At 39.1% G+C, this 22,165-nt stretch overlaps 1 protein-coding gene across 8 annotated transcripts in view; it reads right to left on the bottom strand.

Moving 5' to 3' along the window:
- LAMA2 (laminin subunit alpha 2) overlaps positions 1–22,165 on the bottom strand; it is a 900,941-nt gene that overhangs the window by 204,121 nt on the left and 674,655 nt on the right. For all 8 annotated transcript variants that reach the window (XM_060239150.1, XM_060239173.1, XM_060239164.1 and 5 more), the window contains 3 exons: positions 21,737–21,854; positions 7,168–7,302; positions 6,238–6,362 (listed from right to left, as the gene is read on the bottom strand). In XM_060239150.1, the coding sequence (XP_060095133.1) occupies positions 6,238–6,362; positions 7,168–7,302; positions 21,737–21,854 (378 nt within the window). The remainder of the gene's footprint in view (positions 1–6,237; positions 6,363–7,167; positions 7,303–21,736; positions 21,855–22,165) is intronic.

The raw sequence follows: 22,165 nt of genomic DNA, 5'->3' as shown, positions 1-22,165 counted from the left end.
TTCCTCTCATAAGAGGCACGGGTGGAAGGTTTCCTGCTACTCTGGAGCACCTGCTGAACCCTGGTGGAAAAGTCTAGTGGTCGATGAACCACGCTGTCAGCTTCAGGTGCGGCACGTTGTGATGGAGCACGTGTCCGCCCTGGGCCGACAACAGGTCCGGTTCCGCCGGGAACTGGTAAAAGATCCCCTTCGACTGCTGGAGCAGAATCGGGAACCAGCTCTGACGGGGCCACCACGGGGTCACCAGAATGCATCGTGGTCTCTCCTGCACTAACTTGTGGACCACTCTCGTCAGCAGAGGTAAGGGTGGGAACATGTACAGGAACCAACCCTCCCACTGAAAAAGGAGTCCGTCTCCCAGGGAAGTCGGGTCCGCACCCCCCCTGGCACAGAACAAGGGGCACTTCTTGTTCCACGCTGTGGCGAAAACATCTAGCTGCGGATAGCCCCAAAGTTGGAATACTGGTTCCAGGAACTTCCACTGCAGTTCCCATTCGTGTGGGGATGCTGCACCCCTGCTGAGAGAGTCCGCCTGTACGTTGAGGACCCCAGGCAGATGCGTAGCCTTCACAAAAATGTCCCACTGGAGGCACTCCCTCCAGAGATCTAATGCCAGTGAGCATAGCCTGCGAGACACTGTCCCTCCCTGCCTGTTTATATAACACATGGCAGTGGTGTTGTCCGTCAGTAATGCCACGGTCTTCCCCGCTAACAGAGGGCGGAAGGATCGAAGGGCAAAGTGGACCGCCAGCAGTTCCAGGTAATTTATGTGGTACTGGCCGAGTTTTAGTGGCCACTTGCCCCCCACACATAAGTCCTCCAGATGAGCTCCCCACCCCCACATGGAAGCATCGGTGGCGATGGTCACGGAAGGGGTTGGTAGATGAAAGGGAGCCCCTTGGCAGATGTTGCTCTCCGACCCCCACCATTGCAGGGATTGAAGAGCCTCGGATGGGATGGTGAACCTCTTCCGAGGTGAGTCTCTGAGGGGGCGAAAATGGCGCAAGAACCATAGCTGTAGGCCCCTCATGTGCAGCCTTGCAAAGCGCAGCACGCTCGTCGTCGCAGCCATCAGTCCCAGCATCCGCTGGATCTGTTGTGCTGTGCCCCATTGTCGCCTTTGGAGAAGCTGTACCAGAGTCATGATGTCCCTTGCTCTCTGAGCGGGAAGAAACGCTCTGTGCTGATCCGTGTCCAACAGAGCCCCTATGAATTGAACTGTCTTTGACGGGGTGAGATGAGACTTCTCCACGTTGACCTGCAACCCCAGGGTGCCGAGAAGACGCAGAGTAATGGCGATGTGAGAAGTTAAACTCTCCCTCGACTTCGCTACAAGAAGCCAGTCGTCGATGTACGGAAAAACAACGACTCCCTGAAGGCGAAGATGAGCAGCCACCACACTCATCAGCTTCGTGAACACCCGAGGAGCAGTAGACAGTCCAAACGGCAGGGCCCTGAATTGGAAGTGACGAGCACCCACTGCAAATCGTAGGAAACGCCTGAACGCGGGATGGATGCTGACATGAAAGTAAGCATCCCTGAGGTCCAGGGTCGCCATCCAATCCCCCTGATTGATGAGGGGCAGGATCGTTTGCAGTGTAGCCATTCTGAACTTCTGGTATAGAATGAATTTGTTCAGACCCCGCAAGTCCATGATAGGCCGTAGACCCCCGTCCCTTTTGGGAACCAGAAAGTAGCGGGAGTAGAAACCTCCCACCCTGGTCTCCGGTGGAACAACCTCTATGGCTTGTTTCTGTAGGAGGTTGCTCACCTCCGCCAGCAGAGGTGGGGAAGGGGGAGTGGTAACTACCACGGACTGGTTTGGGGTCTGGATAAACTCTATCTTGTAGCCCTCTTGAATAATGGACAGAGCCCACCTGTCTGTGGAGATCAACTCCCAGGCAGGCAGGAAAGGGCGTAGGCGAATGGAATGGTCGACAGTGGGGGCGATGACGCGTGCTTGCGGGAAGTCAAACCCCCTGCTTCTGTGGCCGAGCCCCCTTAGATTTATTAGAAGGCTGGCCCCCATAACGGTTTCTGCCGTTGCCGGAGTAGGGTGGCCGTTCAGGTTGCTGCGAGCGAGGACGCCACTGCTCAGGGGAGAACTTCTGATAGGGCTTCTTGGTCCAAGGTTTGGACCATTGTTTTGACTTCGGAGACTTGGAGGAAGGTTGGACCCCCAAGTTTCTGGATGTCTTGACACTCTTGTCAAACTCTTGCAGCGCCGTGTCGGTCGTAGTGCTGAAGAGCCCGTCACCCTCGAAGGGTAAGTCCTCGATAAAGGTCTTGGTGTCTTGGTGCAGTGCCGTCGACCTGAGCCAGGAGTGTCGCCTGATGCAAACTGCCGATGTAATGGCTTTGGCTGAGGCTTCCACCATATGTTTCGCTGCAGCCAGTTGCTGTCTGGCTACAGCGAGACCTTCCTTTTGCAATTTCATTGCCGCCGTCTTCTTGTCCTCACTTAGTGAAGAGAGGAAGGGGGAAAGCTGTTCCCACACGGCATACTGGTACCTAGCCATGCAGGCTGCATAGTTAGATACCTTGATGCCGAGTGCCCCCGCTGAATAGACCTTGCGGCCCATCCCGTCGATTTTCCTACCCTCCTTGTCCGGTGGGGAGGAGTGCACCTTCCTTGCCTTCGAGGAGGAGGAGACCACCACAGAATTCGGACGTGGGTGGGTGAACAGAAATTCAGCACCTGCCTCCTGAACCCTGTACATATGGTCCAGGCGTTTGGAGGAAACGGGTGTCGAGGAAGGCTTCTTCCAAGATTCTTTGATGGCCTGAAGAATCACCTTGGTGACTGGAAGGGCCACCGCAGTGGACGTGTTCCTTTGCATTATATCGAACACGTTGTCATCCACTACGGGTTCCGGTTGGGTCACAGGCAGTCTGAGGGTGGAAGCGATGCGCCTCACGAGGTCGCCATAGGATTTTAGGTCTTCCGACGGCGAGATCGGAAGATCCTCCGCCGTGTTGGAACCAGGTGAGGGTTCCAGATCAGGGATCTCACTGTCCGACTCCGATGACGAGGAGTCACGCTGAGTGGAATGCTCGGAGAGCCTCGGTGTCGACGCTCGCGGTTGAAGTTGTACCGACGATAGTCTTGGCGGAGCTTCGACCGGGACTAGCTGTCGATCCGGGGGGACCGACGCCGACGCCTTTCGGGAGTGATGCGAGACCCTCGACATCGCAGAAAACTCCGAAGCTTGCTCCCAGTCTTGGTAGTCCTCCGGGTACCACCGACAGGATTCGTATCTGGAGTAGGGAGGTTGCCACCGCCGTTGCTCCCATGGTGGTATTGGGAAGCGTTGCGGGGTGTAGGATAGGTCCCGTCTGGGTCGGGGCTTGAAGGGCGGGTCTACGACCGGTGCCGAAGCGTCTACCCCCGACGTCGATCCGCTGCTCGACCGACGCCGTGAGCCTGAGGATGAAGACCGTTGGGTGAGGTCAATTTCCGGCTCCTGCTCCGACGCCGACGGGCGTTGTTGGGCTGTTGGGCTCCTGCGCGGAGAGACCCGAATCGATTTCGGCGGTTTTGCCGACGTCGATGCGCCTTCCGACGGAGAAGGAGTGCGGGGTCGCTTGCGCTTCTCCTTCGATTTCGCCTTTTTCGGAGCTCGGGTCCCCGAGTCCTCTCGGCGTTTTGTAGCGGGCGCATCCACCGAACCCTCGTGGGGACGCTTCGTGGAGCCACGCTCTTCCGGCAATTCCAAAGTCAGAATCGGAGCAGCATCGGCCGATGCAAGCTCCTGTGCCGGGGTGTCGGTCGACTTCGGTGCCGAAACCTCCATCGGTCGATGAGGTCGAAGCGCCGATTCGGTGAGCGCTGCCGATAATCGAGCTGCACGGTTCTTCCTGGTCTGTTTCGAGAACCGAAGGCAGTGCGGGCACGACTCAACTCTGTGCGCCTCCCCCAAACACAGCAGGCACAGGGAATGTCCGTCGGGAGGGGCAATCTTCCTCCCACAAGCCCGGCAGCGCTTAAAAAACCCCCAGCGACTTTCCATAAGCGGTCGCGCGGGAAAAATTTTTCCTTCTGCTCAGAAACGCCTGAGAGAAAGGGGGGTAAAAACGGAAACGGACCACCCCAAAGGGCGATCCGCCGGACAACAAAGAAAACGCTTCTTCTTCTTTTTTTTTTTTTTTTTTTTTTACTAACTATCACTAACTAACACTAATAACTAGCTAACTAACTATTTACAAGACCAAACGGGCTGGAACGAGAGAAAAAATCGCTCTCACCGACCGGAGAATCAGAAAGGGAACCTCTCTAGCGCAGCGGTCAGAAAGGAACTGGCGGGATTGCCGCGCGGGCGCCGGTGGGCATGCGCAGTGGGTCGCCTGCGCATGCCTGGTGGCGCCGAGCGCGAAAAAATCCCGGGCTTTTGCAGATACCGATTCGGGGATTGGCGCAGGCGCACTATCCCATGAGTGTGAAGCACAGAGACCACGAAGAAGATCTTGAGGTACTGGTGGACTGTAAATTAAATATCAGCAGCCAGTGCAATGCAGTTACAAAAAGGCTAATGCTGTCTTGGGGTGTATCAACAGAGGCATATCATCTCAATCACAAAATGTCATAATCCCACTGTGCACTGCATTGGTCAGGCTGCACTTGGAATATTGTGTGCAGTTCTGGAGGCCCCACTTCAAAAAGGTTGTGGACAGAATGAAGCGGGCACAGAGGAGAGCAATGAGAATGATCAGGGGCCTGGAGACCAAGCCCTATGAGGGAAGGCTGAGGGACTTGGGAATGTTCATTCTGAGAAGAGGAGGTTGAGGGGGGAAATGACTGCTCTCTCTACGTATTTGAAGGGCTTACAGGAGGGCAAGGGATCTGTTCCTGTTGGCAATAGAGGAGAGGACTTGCAATAGTGGGGTTAAATTAAGGGGAGGAAAGTACCCAACTGGATATTAGGAAAACCTTTTTTACAGTAAGAGTTCTTCAATAGTGGATTCAGCTATCAAGGGAGGTGGAGAGCTCCCCCTCACTGGTAGTCTTCAAGCAGTGGCTGGACAAACACTTGTCATGGATGCTCTAGGCTGATCCCAAAAGGGTTGGACTAGATGGCCTGTATGGCCCTTTCCAACTCTATGATTCTATAAGCAACCCTTGTACCTCCATATTTATGACCTACAGTAAGGGCACAAGTTCTGCTTCATATTCAGTTATGCTCTGCTGTGGAACCTGGGCCACCAGTTAACCATTACACAAGCAGCTACTGGCCAATACATTATACAAGTACTTAACTGGTTTAAATTCAAGGACTCCAGGCAATTAAGATGTATGGAATTGTGACCTAACATTCTGACCTGCACAATCCTGCTGTCATTTCAGAGAAACAGGCAGAATTTGGTTCTATATTAGGAAGCTGATCTTTCACCTTTACTTAGAAGAGATGAAAAGATTGCATACTGTCACCTGAGTCTGATAGTTTGTTGTAAGAACAAGAGTTTCTACCAACAGCAGGAGATATCTGTGCATATAGAAGTGTATTCTTGAACTGAGGCATATGAGTTAATCTTAGACCCACAGCCAAGAAATGCTCACAGGGATGAGTTTAAATTGTAAATGCAATAATACAACATCTTCAGAAAAAAAACAGTGAGATACGTCTTGCTATTAAGGAGTGAAATCTATATGGCATTAGTCTTTTAAACAAGCAGTCCAATACAGGATAAAAAAGAGAATTAACAAAAAAAAAACAGAAAGAGAGGCCCTTAGCATCAAATTAATAACATGTTAAGTCACAGAAGAAGAAGAATGGTATGGGAAATAGCATACCCAACAAAATGGATTTAGTAGGATAGCCTCTCTTTTAAATTATTTGATTGTTCACAAGTTGCCCCAAACCAACAAAATATTAAATAAGAACTCAATATATTACAAAGCCCATAGCAAGACGCTGTAATGCTTTTATAGCAGCACAAAATATGAGCATAAGTCTCTCTATTGCTCCCTTGTGACTATACTGAACTTGAGTGCTCTGTTCCAGCTTCACTTGCGAGAATAATTTTTATAATGCTCATTCATTATCCATTTACTATTACATTTTCCACCCTTTGTGAATTTCCAGATTGCTAATTAGCCTGGAAGCAGTTTCTGGAGGAAAAACAATTTAGCAGGGTAGTTTGGTCACTACTTAGTACGTATCCATCATTAACAACTGACCCAAGAAGACTGTGAGTGAGATCTAAACCAAAGCAAAAGGGGAATCTGTAAGACATGCTTACTTGTTGCTGGAGATAGGCAAAGGGCATGCACAAGGCCTGCAGTCTTCAGGAGTGCCTCTAACAATCCCATAGAACCCAACAGCACACCTTTCACAGTGGTCACCACTGGTGTTATGATGGCAGTTCTGTGAAGAAGAGAAGAAAGAGCTTTCTGGGGCAGCTACAAAGAACTCCAGCATTCTCAGCTCTTTAAAGAGATGTGCTGGGCACAAAAACCTGTCATCCCCAGGCCTCAGATTCAGTGGGAGCTTACACGAGCGCAGCTCCTGAACCTTTCTGAGAGTTCCACCTCATCCTTCTGAGGGTTCCACCTCCTTGTCCACTGAATAGTATGTGCAGCTGCATAACAATCCCTGGATGTGCCCCACCACCTATTTTTTCTACAAAATGCATACTGTCACCTGAGTCTGAATGACCCGTGGTCATGCCTTTTTCATTGGTAATTTTGTAATATGGACTTCTTGTAGTAAAACCCTTGCTGCATCAGTCATGAAGTCATCTTGTGCAACACATAATACAAGGCATTTCAGCAAACTACCTTCTTTGGTCAAATCATACTGTTGCTCCAAACTGGAATGTAATGATTGCATTTTGTATAAATCAACACTGATCAGAGATGGAAAAAATTAGTGCTTGATCTTAAAGCAGCTCTTGCACAAAGTGCATTAAATAGAACTCCTCTTCTGCTATCACATAGCCAGATCCAACTGGTAGATATTTCCAGTTCATATTTTAACATGCTTACCATTGCAAACACCAGTACATATGCAGCAAACATGTTTACTGTGAAAAGTGTGTACTGAGACAGAACACTAAAAAGAATTTAAATCTATTGTATACAATGGCTGCTATTTTGTCATAATGCAAATAAACTTTCTGCACATCCAAAGAAAAAAGAATATGTTCAATGCTTTAGGAAAAGCTTTGTACCTGACAAACAGAGGTTTCAGGATCACACATGTCACTATGCCCATGACACTGACACGGCACACAGGCACCTAAAGCAGGACCTGGTCTTCTGCTAGCTGATGTGGAAGCGAGTCTATAAAAACCTGGGGAGCATACCTGCAAGAAAATATGTTTAAAAATCCATTATATTGTGCGCTCTGTAAGAAGGATTCAGGAGGATTGCAAACACACCTTCATCCTGGCTACGTTTGACAAGCAACCTGCCCTTCCTATCTCCAAAGGCAAGCCTCAAGCTGTTTCACAAACAATGCACAGTACACTAAAGAAGTAATAGCACTACTGCTAATTGAAAACTGCTGCCAGATCTCTGGAGGTAGCTCAAGAGCACCAAGCTTTTCATATTCCAGCCTGAGAAGACTTTCATTTAGATGCTCCCTCCTTGAATATTATGCATCCCTCCCTCTATTTCCTAAGAAAAATGTTATTCTAGGGGAAAAAATATATTGTTCCACCAGCTGTGCAAAGTGAGCAGGAGTACTCTGTTTTCCCATTGTCCTTAGTGCATTTTTCAGAGATGACAAGCTAATATCTGCCTACATGCTGCCTGATAGATAACGGGCTAATACCTAGTGATATCCAGCAAAATATGTCTTCATGGGAACATTATTTATGCTTGTGTACAGACCATAAAAATAGGGAATTCAAAATAATAAAAATGCTACCATGTCCTGAGACCTTGAAATAAAATTAATCCAGCTCATATAGTTTTTTTTTCCCAGCCAGCAAAAAAAATTGGTAAGCAGACTGAAAATTACTACCAAAGCTGACAGATGAAAAAAAAAAAAGCAATTCTACATCTTCTCATTTTCCTATCCCTTTTCTTCTCATTCCTCCCTAATACATTACAACTTTACTAGACAGTATGCCTGCAGGCAAGGTCCCTCTTATCTTTTAATATTTCTACAGTGCCAAAAAGTTTTAGGCACTGTATAAGTAAAAACAATAACAAAATCATTACAACAGAAGGGTCCTAATCTTTTAGAGTACCCAATACTATTAATATGAAACTTCCTTTTTAATTTTGTTTGAATGTCGGTTTATGGATTCATATGTTGATCTCACACACTAATTGTTTGTAATGCTTGGAATCAAACCCCCTATGTTTATTATGCCAGTTAAGTTTTAAAAAATCCAATAAAATTTAAATTGTAAAAAAAAAAAAAAAAGATTACCCAATACAATATTTCAGTGGTCTTCCCAAATCTCCACTATTTCAAAATAGTAAACATTTCTTTAAAAAACCAGTGGGTAAACTCCCTGTGGCTTAATTCAAAACAGGTTCATCTAAAATAATTTTCCTTAAAAAAAAAAAAGCAACCTGGGAAAAAAAACCCCTTCCTCTTTCCTTTTCATGAACCCAGTTCTGAAATGCAAACTTTGTAGTATAAATCACTATGATGCTATCAGGAGCACAAAAGAGTCCAAAGGCCTCCTTAAAATCCCACATAAATTTGATCTCTGCTGCACTACTATAATCTCTTACCCCCATAATGTACCTGGCTCACAGCAACCATAGTAGGGAAGTCCTGTTAAGGGCCTATCCACAACCTCCCAACAGGGCCAGATCTGCAGGGGGGGGGGGGGAGAAGGGGGGTGCTTGCCCCGGGCACTGACGGAGGGGGGGTCAACAAATTGGACATGGAGTCTATTGTATTCTATGGGGCCATAAGACAAAATGGCCCAAAAGGGGAGATCATTTTTAAATTTTGCCCCCCCCCCTCAAAAAACATGTAGATCCGGTCCTGCCTCTCAATTTTGAACTCCCTTAACTTGAATGGCAGAATCCCTGGTGCCATAGACCCTAGGAATATAGTTATTGTTCCTCTGGGTTTGTTATATCCATAGAAGAGCAATACATCAGGTACAGCTTTAAACATATATACTGGTATTGTCCAGGACTTTTTAAAAAGAAAAGGCCCAGTAGGAACTCATTTGCATATTAGGCCACACCCCCTGATGTCACCATTGTTTCATGCAGAGCTTTTCTTGTAGAAAAAACCAGCAGGAACTAATTTGCATTTTAGACCATACCCCCTGATGCCAAGCCAGCTTTAAATAATAAATTTTAAATACTACTTTTATTTAAATTATTTTAAATACATTTTAAATTTTAAATAAATTATTTAAAGCCTGCTTTAAATAATAAACAAATAATCCTAAATACAGCTATGTGCTTTCAAATTCACTCAAATCAATAAGCTCAGGAGTGCTTATCTTTTCTTAGGATAGTGTTGCCAAGTTCCTACTAATGGTGACAGATGTTCTGCCCCTCTACTGCTCATCTCAGTAGCAGGAGAAAAATGAGAGGAAAATGGAGGAGGGGGAGCGGCCAGAATTCCAAAGTACTGATAGCATTTCTGATGTTGCTGATGTGCAAGGATGTCAAACTCATTTGTTATGAGGACCGGACAGACATAAATAAGATCTTGTTGGGCCGGGCCATGTTGGGCCAGATCATGTGTGCACTTATTTAAGATTAGGTAGGAGAGATATAAAGGACACAGACAAACACAATTAAATATATTTTAAAAAGTTTAAAACATGCTTAAAACATTAGCACTTGTTGGTCTTAAAGATGCTTTCTTTGTATTTCACTCATGGGCTATCCAGGTCAGGGCTAACAGGAGCGTTTCTAAAAGCTCCAAACTTAACTCGCTGTAGGCATATTATGCCAGGATAGAGAGAATTTATTCTTCTATCTCTATACCTCCCTTTATGGGGGAGATCCAACTGAATGGTGAATCCACAATGGAGTCTGATTCATTCAGACTCTGCTTGGGTTCCGACAACACCAAAGTCAGTGAGGAATAAAGGGCTTTTGCCAGCAAGGCCAACCCCCACACCGCTACTGATATATTTTTCTTTCAAATAAATTTTACAGATCTTTTGGCTCATTTTAAAAGATTCGCTTTGGAATGACTATGAAATGATTATTAGAAAATAAGTTTCAATTTTTATATTTTTTCTTTTATTCATATTTAGTGTTTATTATATATGACAAACTCTTTTATATAGAGATTTATAACAATTTCCTATTACAACAGATATTCACTATAGTTTGGTTATTTTAACAACATAAAATGTGATAGTTGTAAACTTTCATATATGCATAGAAAAAAGTACATGGAAACAGTATGTGGAACATTTGTACAATATTTTTAGAAAATGAAGGGCAAAAAGAATAATGGCAGCTGGAACACATCAAAAAGGCAAAATGAAAATAGAAGGAGATGTCTTCCCCCCCATTTGGAAATGATGAAGGATAGCAGCATCTTCTTTTGAATTGGTCTGCCTGATCAGAATTGGACTGCCTGATCCAATCTTTTTGAAACTTGGGGGGGGGGGTGGTGGTGTGTGTTTTGAGTAGAGGCACCAGACGCTATGCTGAAAATTTGGTGCCTCTACCTAAAAAAACCCAAAAACCCAGAGCCCCAATACCTGCAGATCAATTCTCTATTATATCCCATGGGAATCAGTCTCCATAGGGTATAATGGAGTGCACAGCAGACACTTCCCTCCACCCCCCACCCTGCTTTCTGATAACCCTGAAGTGGGAGAGGACTGGGGGATCCCCTGCCTCCAACTGGGAATTGGCAACCCTAGAAGAATATTCTTTGTTTCAAACAATTTTATTAGTAACATATGGTAGTATATTCAATTTCTTGCATCATTAATAACTACTTTTCCCCTCTATCCCATATATTACTTTCTACCCACCCCTTCCCCCGTTACTTGACCCCCGCCGGTGTACTATACTTAAAATATTAGTATTAAAGGTACCCTTAATTAATAAGAACCAAAAATTCATATCCTCTTCCCTCTTATACTTAGTCATTATACTTAGACTTAGTAGACTTATACTCATACTTAGACAATTATCAAAAATTGTCCAATGTCTTTTTATTTTCCACTCTTTTTCTACGTATCTTCTGAACTTTTTCCACTCCATCTTAAATACATCTAAATCATAGTCTCTTAAGGTTCTTGTTAACTTGTCCATTTCACTCCATATCATAACTTTTATAACCCAATCTCATTTCTCTGGTATTTTTTCTTGCTTCCACAACTGTGCATACAATGTCTTAGCAGCTGAGAGCAAGTACCAGATTAAAGTCCTATCTTCTTTTGGAAATTTTTCCATTTGTAATCCCAACAGAAAAGTCTCTGCCACTTTGTTAAATTCGTAACCCAAGATCTTAGAAATCTCTTGTTGAATCATCTGCCAATACTTTTTTGCTTTTTCACAAGTCCACCACATATGGTAGAAAGAACCTTCATGTTTTTTACATTTCCAACATCTATCTGGCATCTTATTGTTCATCTTTGTCAATTTTTTAGGAGTCATATACCATCTGTACATCATCTTAAAACAATTTTCTTTGACACTCTGACATGTTGAGAGTTTCATAGAGTTCTTCCACAAATATTCCCATATGTCCATCTGTATTTCTTTATTTACATTAATTGCCCATTTAATCATTTGAGATTTCACTACTTCATCTTCTGTAGACCATTTTAGAAGTAACTTATAAATTTTTGAAATTAATTTTTCATTATCTCCAAGCAGAACTTGTTCTCGTCTTATTCCTTCAGTTTTAAGATCACTTTCCACCAAACTCTTTATTTGTTGTATTTGAAACCAATCATACTTAGAATTCAGCTCCTCAGCAGTTTTCAAATTTACTTTACCGCTTTGTATTTTTAATAATTGATTGTATGACATCCATTTTCGCTCTCCTAACTCAGCTGTCATTTTTATTACTTCTGCAGGCACTATCCATAGTGGTTTTCTCTCATCGCCATATTTCTCATACTTCATCCAAATATTTAGCAAGTTGTTTCTTATATAATGGTGAGAGAAAAAAACATTCATTTTTTTCTTCCCTTAGTACATATAAGCATGCCAGCCGAATTAATTTCCATGACCTTCCAACGTTAAAAGTTTTGTATTCAATAACGTCACCCAATCTTTTATCCACACCAAACAAACTGCTTCATGATATAGTATTAAATCTGGTAACTGGAATCCTCTTTCTTTAGCGTCTGTTAAAACTTTCATTTTAATCCTTGGTTTCTTCCTAGTCCATATAAATTCTGAAATCTTTCTTTGCCATTTATTAAATTGCTTGCTGTCTTTCACAATAGGGATTGTTTGGAATAAATACATTATTCTCGGCAAAATGTTCATTTTAATTGCAGGTATTCTCCCAGGCAATGACAAATTAAGCTTGTTCCACTTTATCATATCTTCATCCATTTTTCGCCATAACTTTTCATAATTATTTTTGAACTATCAATGTTCTTCATTGTTATTTCCACACCTAAATAACCTCAAGGTAACATAAAGGTAACCTCACATCCCGTTAGGCTCTGCAGTTCCTTTTGTTTGTTTACTTGCATATTTTTACATAAAAGTTTTGATTTTTCTTTATTAACATAAAGCCCCGCCAATTCTCCAAAATTTTGAATTTTAGCTAACAGCAAAGGTGTTACTTGTACAGGATTTTCATTTATAAACATTATATCATCTGCAAATGCTCTATATTTATAGGTAAAACCTTTAATTCTCATTCCTTCTATTTCTTCATCATCTTGTATTTGCAACAGTAAGATTTCAAGAGTCATTATAAACAACAATGGCGAAAGCAGACAACCTTGTCTTGTACCTTTGCTAATTTTCATTTCATCTGTGAGATCTGCGTTTATACATAACCTTGCATGTTGTTCAGTATATATTACCTTTATCATTCTTATAAAGTTTTCCCTCAACTTTGTTTTTTCCATTACTGCAAACATAAAGTCCCAGTTCAAATTATCAAAAGCTTTTTCTGCATCCACAAAAAATAATGCAACTTCCTTCTCTGGATGTCTTTCATAATATTCTACAATATTTACAACAGTTCTAATATTGTCTCTTATTTGCCTTTTGGGAAAAAAACCCGCTTGATCTTCCTTTATAAAATTTATTAAATATTGTTTAAGTTGTTCTGCCAGAATTCTTGTGTATATTTTATAATCATTATTTAATAATGAAATTGGTCTATAATTCTTTACATTCGTGACATCTCTATCTTCCTTTGGAATCAGCAAAATTACAGCTTCTTTCCATGTATTGGGTATTTTCCCATCTGATCTTATCGTATTCATCCATTTTTGAAGTTTTGGTACTAATTCTACTTTAAGCATTTAAAAATTTTTTGCGGTATATCCATCTGGTCCAGGTGCCTTTCCAGCTTTCATTAAATTAATCACTGCTTCAATTTCTATTTTTTTCAATTGGATCGTTCAAAAATTTTTCCATATATTCAGTTAAGGGTGCTATTTTGATTTTTTGCAAATACATTTCGATCCTTTCTTTCTTTACTTTAACACCCTTAAATAAATTAGCATAATACTTAAAAAATTCTCTCTTTATTCCTTCTTGATCCACCATCTCTTTTCCATCAACCACAATTTTGTTAATAATTTTACTTTCTCTTTTTTTTCTTCAGTTGCCAACCCAAGTACTTTCCAGGTTTATATGCTCCCTCAAAGGATTTCTGTTGTAATTTTTTCAAATTCCATTCCATTTCCTTATTTAACAAATGTCTCATTTGTGTTTGCAATATTGTAATCTCCCTTATAATTTTCTTTTTTCCTGGCCTTTTTTTAAATTCACCTTCTTTTTTTCTTAATTTCATTTTGAATGTCCAAGATCTGTTTATCTTTTGTTCTCTTATCTTAATTATTCAGTGTTATTAATATTCCTCTCATTACTGCCTTATAGTCATCCCATACCGTCTGAAATTCTATATCTTCTCTATCATTAACTTGGAAATAAGCTTTAGTTTCATTTTCTAAAGATGTCACTATTTCTTTATTTTGTAGTAAATCTTCATTTATTCTCCATCTTCTCGACTTTTTAGACAATTTTGTAATCCACATTATTGGGTAATAGTCAGCTCCTATTTTGGGTAAAATCTCTATCTTCTTTGTTATAAGTCCCAAATCTCTAGTACCCCACAACATGTCAATTCTAGAAAAAGAATTATGTCTGGATGAAAAAAAGGTATAGTCTCGTACTTCAGGATTGAACTTCCTCCATATATCCTCCAAATTCTCTTGTTTAACCAGCTCAAAAAATTATTTTGGCAATTTCCCTTCTTTATCAATTTTTTTCTTCCCAGATCTATCTATTGTGTTCTGAATTGTTCCATTAAAGTCCCCCATCAACAAAATTTGCTCATAAATCACTTCATCAAGATGTTGTGTAATATTTTTAAAGAAAATGTCCTTTGCACCATTTGGAGCATAAACTCTCAACAATAAAGTTTTTTATCATTCAATAAAATTTCCACTGCTACATATCTTCCATCTTTATCTTTAAAATCCAATTTTTGGTCTAATTCTTTTTTAATATAAAAAATTACTCCTTTCTTCTTCTGTTCAGCCAATGTATAGAATTCTAGTCCCAATTGTTTATTCCATAAACATTTATAATCCTTTTGTCTAATATGCACTTCTTGTAAACAAACTATATCACAATTTTCTTTTTTTATCCAATCAAATGTTGCCCTTCTTTTTTGTGGTGAGTTTAGTTCATTTACACTCCAAGATATCACTTTGTAATCCATCATGGTGCAAATTCTTTATTTTTTCCATAAAATCTAAGCAGTTCCTGTGTGTTTGTAATTGTAATCCTTTTCCCTTGAAGTTCAAAGCTGAAACCTTCAGGTATTATCCATCTGTATCTCATTCCATTGTCACGTAATTTTTCTGTCAGTTTTTTATATGCATTCCTGCAGTTAACACTTGTCTTGGCAACTCTTTCATAATTCTTATTCTGCTACCTCCCACTATCAATGTCTTTTCAAAATGTTTGTTCATAATTTTTCCCCACCATTTCTTTTGACATAAATCTTATGACCACATCTCTTGGCAGATTGTTCTTTTTTGCATAGAGTGAATTCACTCTATACATATAATCATACATATTTCTGTTCCCTTCAGGTTCTTCCTCCAAAAATTCTGCAATTATTTTTATTATGTATTCTTTCAAATCAGATTCTTTATCTTCTAGTACACCTCTCAGACAAATCTGTGTCTCCATCAACTTGCAGTCATGTATTATCACCTTTTCTTGTAATTTTAACAAGGTGGAATCATGTGTTTTCACTCTCTCTTCCACCTCTTGTACTTTTTTTGTTATTACTACAGTCTCATTTCTGAGATTCTCTATCTCTTTTTTAAATTCTTTTTTTGAGTCCTCAATATCCTTTCTTATTTCTTTTTTTGAGGCAGTTATCATTTCTTTCACCCCCTTCATTATCCTGGCTTCCATTGCATCTAATTGGGCTTGCATTTTCTCCATTGAAGCAGACCTAGTACAAATTTGCTTCGGGTCTGACATGTAAAAAAAAAAATTGAAAATTTTTATCTCACCAAATTAAATTTGGACCATCAGGTTTAATTAAGTGAAGCTTGCCCTTTCCAATGAACCCAATTTTGCCGTCCTCTGAGCCTCCCAGGCTCAGATATTAATGTTTAAAGTTTTCATTTCCCCCAAAATGGTGGCTGCAACTCTTGCTTCACTTTAAAAAATTTCCTTCTTTTCCCTTTATCCAATTCAAATCTTCTTCACCACTGTCCAATAGTTCCTATTTTAAAATTACCAACTCAATTAACTCCACCAATTTTTATTGTCCCAGTCACTTTAAAAACGTTGTTAAAACTTTGTCCTCCCAACAATGGATGCCGATGTTTCTCTCTGGTATTATAATCCTAGATTAGGCTGTTCACTTCTCTTCTTCCTCTGGTACTTCCTGCTTTTCCTGCCACCAAGTCCCGTTTTACTGGTAGAGAAATCTCGCATTGTCTGACGTATTTCCTGTGTTGACTGTGAGAGCTACAGATCTATGAGGATGGGGCTACTTCCTCAATCGCAGATAGACTAAACAATAAATTCCTTTCTTCTTTTAGCATTGTCTTTTAGATTTACAAAGTTCAAATTTAGCCCCTTTTCTTCTCCTCCTTTCAAACTTCCATTATATCCAACTCCCACCTTTTAATTTTGTTTTGTTTAGCTTTAGTTAGCCCCGGAGAGAAAAGATAGCAATCGATACCTTTTTTTTGTAGTTTATCCAAATCGACACCAGTCTTTGGTAGATTAGATGTTTAAAGTTGTAAAAGAAGACTCAGATCCTGTCGAGCTTAAGTCAAATAAATGACTCTGGAAACTTCTGTAGATGATGAATATGCAACTTCTCTCCGGAGATCCCTGAAAGCCGCAAAGGAGACCCCTCCGGGACTCCCTTTTAGCCAAGGTAAGTCTCCTTAAAGTATCTGTGCATATCTTGGACAATTCTCTAGCTGAGAAAAGTAGGCAGAATGCATTAGTTTGCCTTTTACTACCCTGAACAGAAGTGCCAGCCTGCCCTTGTTAAGGAAAGCAGCTCAGTTCGCCATTTTCCAATCCTGGAAGTCTCAACCCTAGAAGAATATTCAAAGTGTCCAGAAGAACATTCAATAATCAGAGAGAGGAACTCAGAAGAACAATCAAGAAACATGCCAAGAACTACTGGCTGGACTATCAGAGATTAATGCAAAATTTCAAGACTAAACACAAGAAATTGTAAGCCTGAAAAAGAAGCAAAATAAGAATAATCTATATCTAGAAAGACAAGTCTCTCAGGTTGAGAAAGCAGAACAAAGAACTGAAATTTTGGAAACCCAATGCATATATATTAACCTGCATTTTAAAGACATACCAGAGGATTCCGGGGGCTCAAAACTGGAAGAGAGATTTCAGGAACTGCTTCAAGGTTATTTGAAGATACAAGGAGACTTTCCTAATATTGACCAGGTATTCAGAATGAATTTAAGGTGTTTTTTTTTTCTTTCAAGTATAAGCTACCTCAAGATATACTGGTTTGCTTTACTCATAAGAAAACATAAGACAAAATATTAAAGAAGCAAAAGGAATCTCCATTTAAAATAGCAGAAAAAGAAATGCAGATCTTTCAGGATCTACCAACAAGCCTGATACAGAAAAGGAAAGATTTTGATTTGCTGAGACAGATTCTACAAAAGACAGAAATAAGATATAACTGGAAAATGTCATTCACAATAGAGGTATGCTTATCGAAAGGAAGGAAAGCAATCAAAAGAGAAGAACAAGCCAATAATAGCTAAAGAACTGCAAGCTAAGGACTCATATAGAAGAACTGAAAGAAAATTTCCAACCAATTCAAAGGAAAGTTCATCTAAGAGTTCATGTGAAGAAATGGTCATGGCATCAATGTTGAGACAAAATGGAAAAACTAAAAATAGTATCAGTAAATATTAATGGGCTGAATTCTACAAAATGCAGAAAAAACTTTCAACCAACATAAAAAGCAAAAAACAGATAATTTATGCTTACAAAAAACTGACATAAAGAAAAAAAACATGAACATGTTCTTGGTAAAGTATATCTTGCTTCATAAATAAAAAGTGTGGGGGAAAGTACCAAATTTATATAAATAACCCACAATTAGAAGTAATAGAAGAATTAAGAGATCCAGAAGGAAGATATTTAATTTTAAAAATGAGGCTCCAGAAGGCAAGATATATGACAATATATGTGCCAAACAATACTACAATTAAAGTTTTTGAGATTTTTTTTTTAAAAATTATGCTTCCAAGATGAAAATATAATGGTTTTGGAGACATGAATGGAGTTTTGCATCCAATGGATAGATCCAGAAATTTTAAAACTAGGAAGCTACCAATAACTGTATTCCAATATTTGGAAATGTTGAAACTAGAAGATGCCTGGACAGAGATTTCACATTCTTCTCTGATAGACATCAAACATACTCAAGAATGGATACGTGCTGGATATCCAAAAGCTTAACAATGAATCAAGATAAAGCAGAGATTCAACCAAAGATATTTGCAGACCATGATCCTATAGACGAGAGGTAATTTGGCAATGGAATAGAAAATCAAGAAGAAGATGGAGACTAAATGATGCTCTTTTGCAAGATGATAAAATAAAGTGTAAGATATTGCAAGATGATAAAATAAAGTGTAAAAAAGATCCGGAATAATTTTTAAAAATAAGTTATACAGGATGAATGTCAAAGAAAGAGGAATAAGAGAATATTAAAAATATATTCTGATTACAAAGTTTATTCCAGAACACAGAAATTTTTTTAATCAAGCAATAACATTTCAAGTAATTTTCCAGGCAATAAAAAAGAATAAAGCATCAGGTTTGGATAAGCTGATAGCAATGTTATTATATAAATATTTTGATACCACCACAGACAGCTATGCATGAGATAACAGAAGGAAAGACAGTATGCCTGATGTGGTGAGAGAAGTAAATAACCTTATTATACAAAGAAGGCAGTGCCACAATGCTACCACAGTCATATGGACCTGTTTTTTGATTTAACGTAGATTATAAAATCTTCACCACAATAATGGCAGAAAGATTAAGAAAATGTACACCAAATTTAAAACACACTGATCAAACAGGCTTTATAATAGAGGTACATAAAAGTTAATATATGATTTATAATAGATGCAATTGAATTTGTGAATAAGAAAAAGAAAAGAAAACAGTGTTTTAATTTCTGGATGCAGAGACAGCATTTCATAATGGCCCTATATGGCCGAGGACCTGCCTACCTTAGGGATCGCCTCTCTCCACATGTTCCCCAGAGAGCACTGAGATCCAGCTCCCAAAGTCTTTTAAAAATCCCTGGACCAAAGGAGGCCAAACTGAAAGTAACGAGGGAGCAGGCCTTCTCAGTAATGGCTCCCCACTGGTGGAATCAGCTACCGGAGGAGGTGCGAGCCCTGCGGGACTTTAACCAGTTCCGCAGGGCTTGCAAAACCACCCTCTTCCAACAAGCCTATAAGGAACATTGATATCTAGCCATCTGGATACACACCTTATTGAATGTAGCACCTTTAATTTATTGTAGTTTTTAAAAATTTTATGTAACTGTTTTAATTGTATTTATTAACTGTATTTTATAATTGACTTGTATAATAATCATGGTACATACCATGTCTTGTTAGCCACCCTGCGCCTGCTTCGGTGGGGAGGGTGGGATATAAATAAAATTTATTATTATTATTATTATTATTATTATTATTATTATTATTATTATTATTATTATTATTATTATTATTATTATTATTATATAACATGGCCTTTTCTACTAAATATACGTCAATATATGGACTGTGGCTTGGAATTCTGGAACTAAATGCAAAGTATATATTCAAACAAACAAGCAAAGATTTTAATAACTGGAAAACTAACAGAAGCATGCCAGGGCTGTCCTTTATCACTTTTATTATTAATTCTTGTGACAGAGATTTTAGCTACAAAGATCAGTTAAGATACAAGGATCAAAGGAATAAAAGTACATGGTACAGACTTTAAAATGAAGTTACACAGACAACTTGGTTTTAATAGTTGTGGGTCCCCCAAAATCATTACATATTGAAGAATATGGATCCTTTTCAGAATATCAACATGAAGAAGACAAAAATGATAATGAAATTCTTAATGCAACAACAAGAAAAAGATATTATAAAGAGTACAGAATGTACAATAGATACTTATCCAATTAAATATCTGGGAATAAATATGACTGGACAAAATTGTAATATTTTTAAAAACCATTGTCAAGAGACTTGGAAATTGATACAAGCAGGCTTCATCTTGTGGCTGGGTAGAATTTCAGCAATCAAAATGAATGTATTGCTAAAACTAAATTTTTAATTCCAAATGTTACCTATATGCATTGAAGAAAAAACACTGTCAAAGTGACAAAAACAAATTTATTTGTAATGGCAGAAAACCAAAACTAAGTTTTAAAATACTACAAGATGAGAGAAAAAAGAGGAGGGTTAGCAGTTCCAAATGTAAAATTACACTACCAAGTGGCAAGCCTGGTTTGGTTTGCAGATTGTATTAAAAATCTACGAAAAAGAATAGTAAAACTTGAATCAGCAGACCTAGATGCAGGTTTACACAATTACTTATGAATAAAGAAATCAACCAAAACAATCAAAACAAGAAAGAAATACTATAGTTAGAGATGGACTTCTAAAAATATGGTTTACATGCTGGAATGTATTGAGCCCTCCAAATTCTCAATTTATGTCCCCAATAGAAGCTCATTACAACAAGAATATGAAAAATAAAAGCAATTTTCTAATATACAGTTAATATGGTAAATAGGGGAAACTCAAATCCTGGCAAGACATTAGAGATGAAGGAATTAATATTCATTGGTTGTTATATCACCAATCAGCTTCAAGATTAAAGAAGATTATCAGCATGGAAGATGGAGTTTTAAGAGATATGACTGAGTCTGAACAGATGATTATAAAACAAAAAGATAATCTATTACGATGGATATACAAGTTATTATTTCATTTAGAAACAGAAGAATAAGTGAAAAAAAATTATTAATTGGATGCAAAATTTCAGAGAGCAAATGCACCAATGGGAACCATTATGGGAAAAAGGAATTAAGTTCACAGTCAGCTAAGTATTAAGAGAAAACTGGTGTAAAATGTGTTTCAGATGGTATATAACTCCAAAGGACATTGCAAAAGTAAACAAAAATATAAAGGAAATGTTATAAATGCCAAAATATAGAAGGAACTTTTTACCAAATGTGGTGGACCTGTGAAAAAGAAAAAAGATACTGGAAAGAAATACATGGAAAATGCAGAACTTACTAAAATTTAAATTCCCTATGGAAGCAAAGAACATGCTATTAGGTATAGCACCCAACACATTACCAAAAGTTTTGGAAGAGATATTCAAATATATGGGAACAGCAGCTATAATAGTTTATAAAGCAAAATGGAAATCAGACATTTGTCCAAGCTTAGAAGAATGGAAAAATAAACTTGTGCATTACTCAGTAATGGTGAAATTAACCTACCTATTTGAGTTTTGAAATTATGTGCTTATTATGCAAGGATGAGACAAATTTAGAATGAGAAATAGGCTACTGTATATAGGCTATTATATATAAATGTATTTTTATGCATATAAATGTATTACAATGTAGAAATAGAACAAGTTTTGAATACAAATGTATGAGGAAATGGATTCTAAACAGAAATGTCTGTCTGTTGTTTTTATCCTACATTTTGTCAAATTACAGTCTTTCCTTTAAGCTTTGGTATATTCAGTTATAGCTCGCATCTAGAAATGATGAAATACGTGACGCAGATTACATAACAAGGAAATTAATAATATAGTTGCAAAACAGATTAGTTATGAAATCTGAAATTCAAAATGTTTGAAGCAAGGACCATTAAATTATCCTATAGAAAATGACTCAAAAACTATAATGAAGGGGATGTTGGGGAGAAATATTTACTCTTTCTTGTCTATATATCCTTTAATGTATAATAATCCTTATATATATATAATCCTTTTTTCAACCTCTTCTACAACCAGTACTAACGAAGTCAATACAATATAGAAAATGCAATGTAAAGAATATGTATAAAAGTATTACTATACCTCACATGACAAACCAGTATAACCCAAAGGGCAGTCACATTTCTCAATCAACTGAGCACGAGGAGTTCTTCCTGATATGTTTCCTTCCTCTGAAACTTCCAAAGAGATTTCAGATATTCTGGGATAGGGGCAGGGCAGATGAGAAACACTAGTTAATAAAGCTCTTCAAAGTTTCTTTCTTTTTTTAGTAACAACTAAGAAAAACAAACATTTGTTTTGGTCTCTGAGAGATCAAAGCTAGCCTTGTTTCAACCTCTCCTCATTCTTACTCAATTGTCATTTATACCAATGGAACTAAATATATTTGCTAATTCACCCACAATGTTGTTTTGTTTGTATTTTAGTTAGAGCCAAAACCTGTCAAAAGCCTAAATTTGATTGAAGTCATATATTAAGCCTGGCTGTAGTTCACAATTCACAAATATGCCG

The sequence above is a fragment of the Heteronotia binoei genome, chromosome 1 (genome assembly GCF_032191835.1).
Source record: "Heteronotia binoei isolate CCM8104 ecotype False Entrance Well chromosome 1, APGP_CSIRO_Hbin_v1, whole genome shotgun sequence".
Lineage (NCBI taxonomy): Eukaryota > Metazoa > Chordata > Lepidosauria > Squamata > Gekkonidae > Heteronotia > Heteronotia binoei.
The sequence above is the reverse complement of the archived record's forward strand: the minus strand, read 5'-3'. Positions and strand labels throughout refer to the sequence as shown.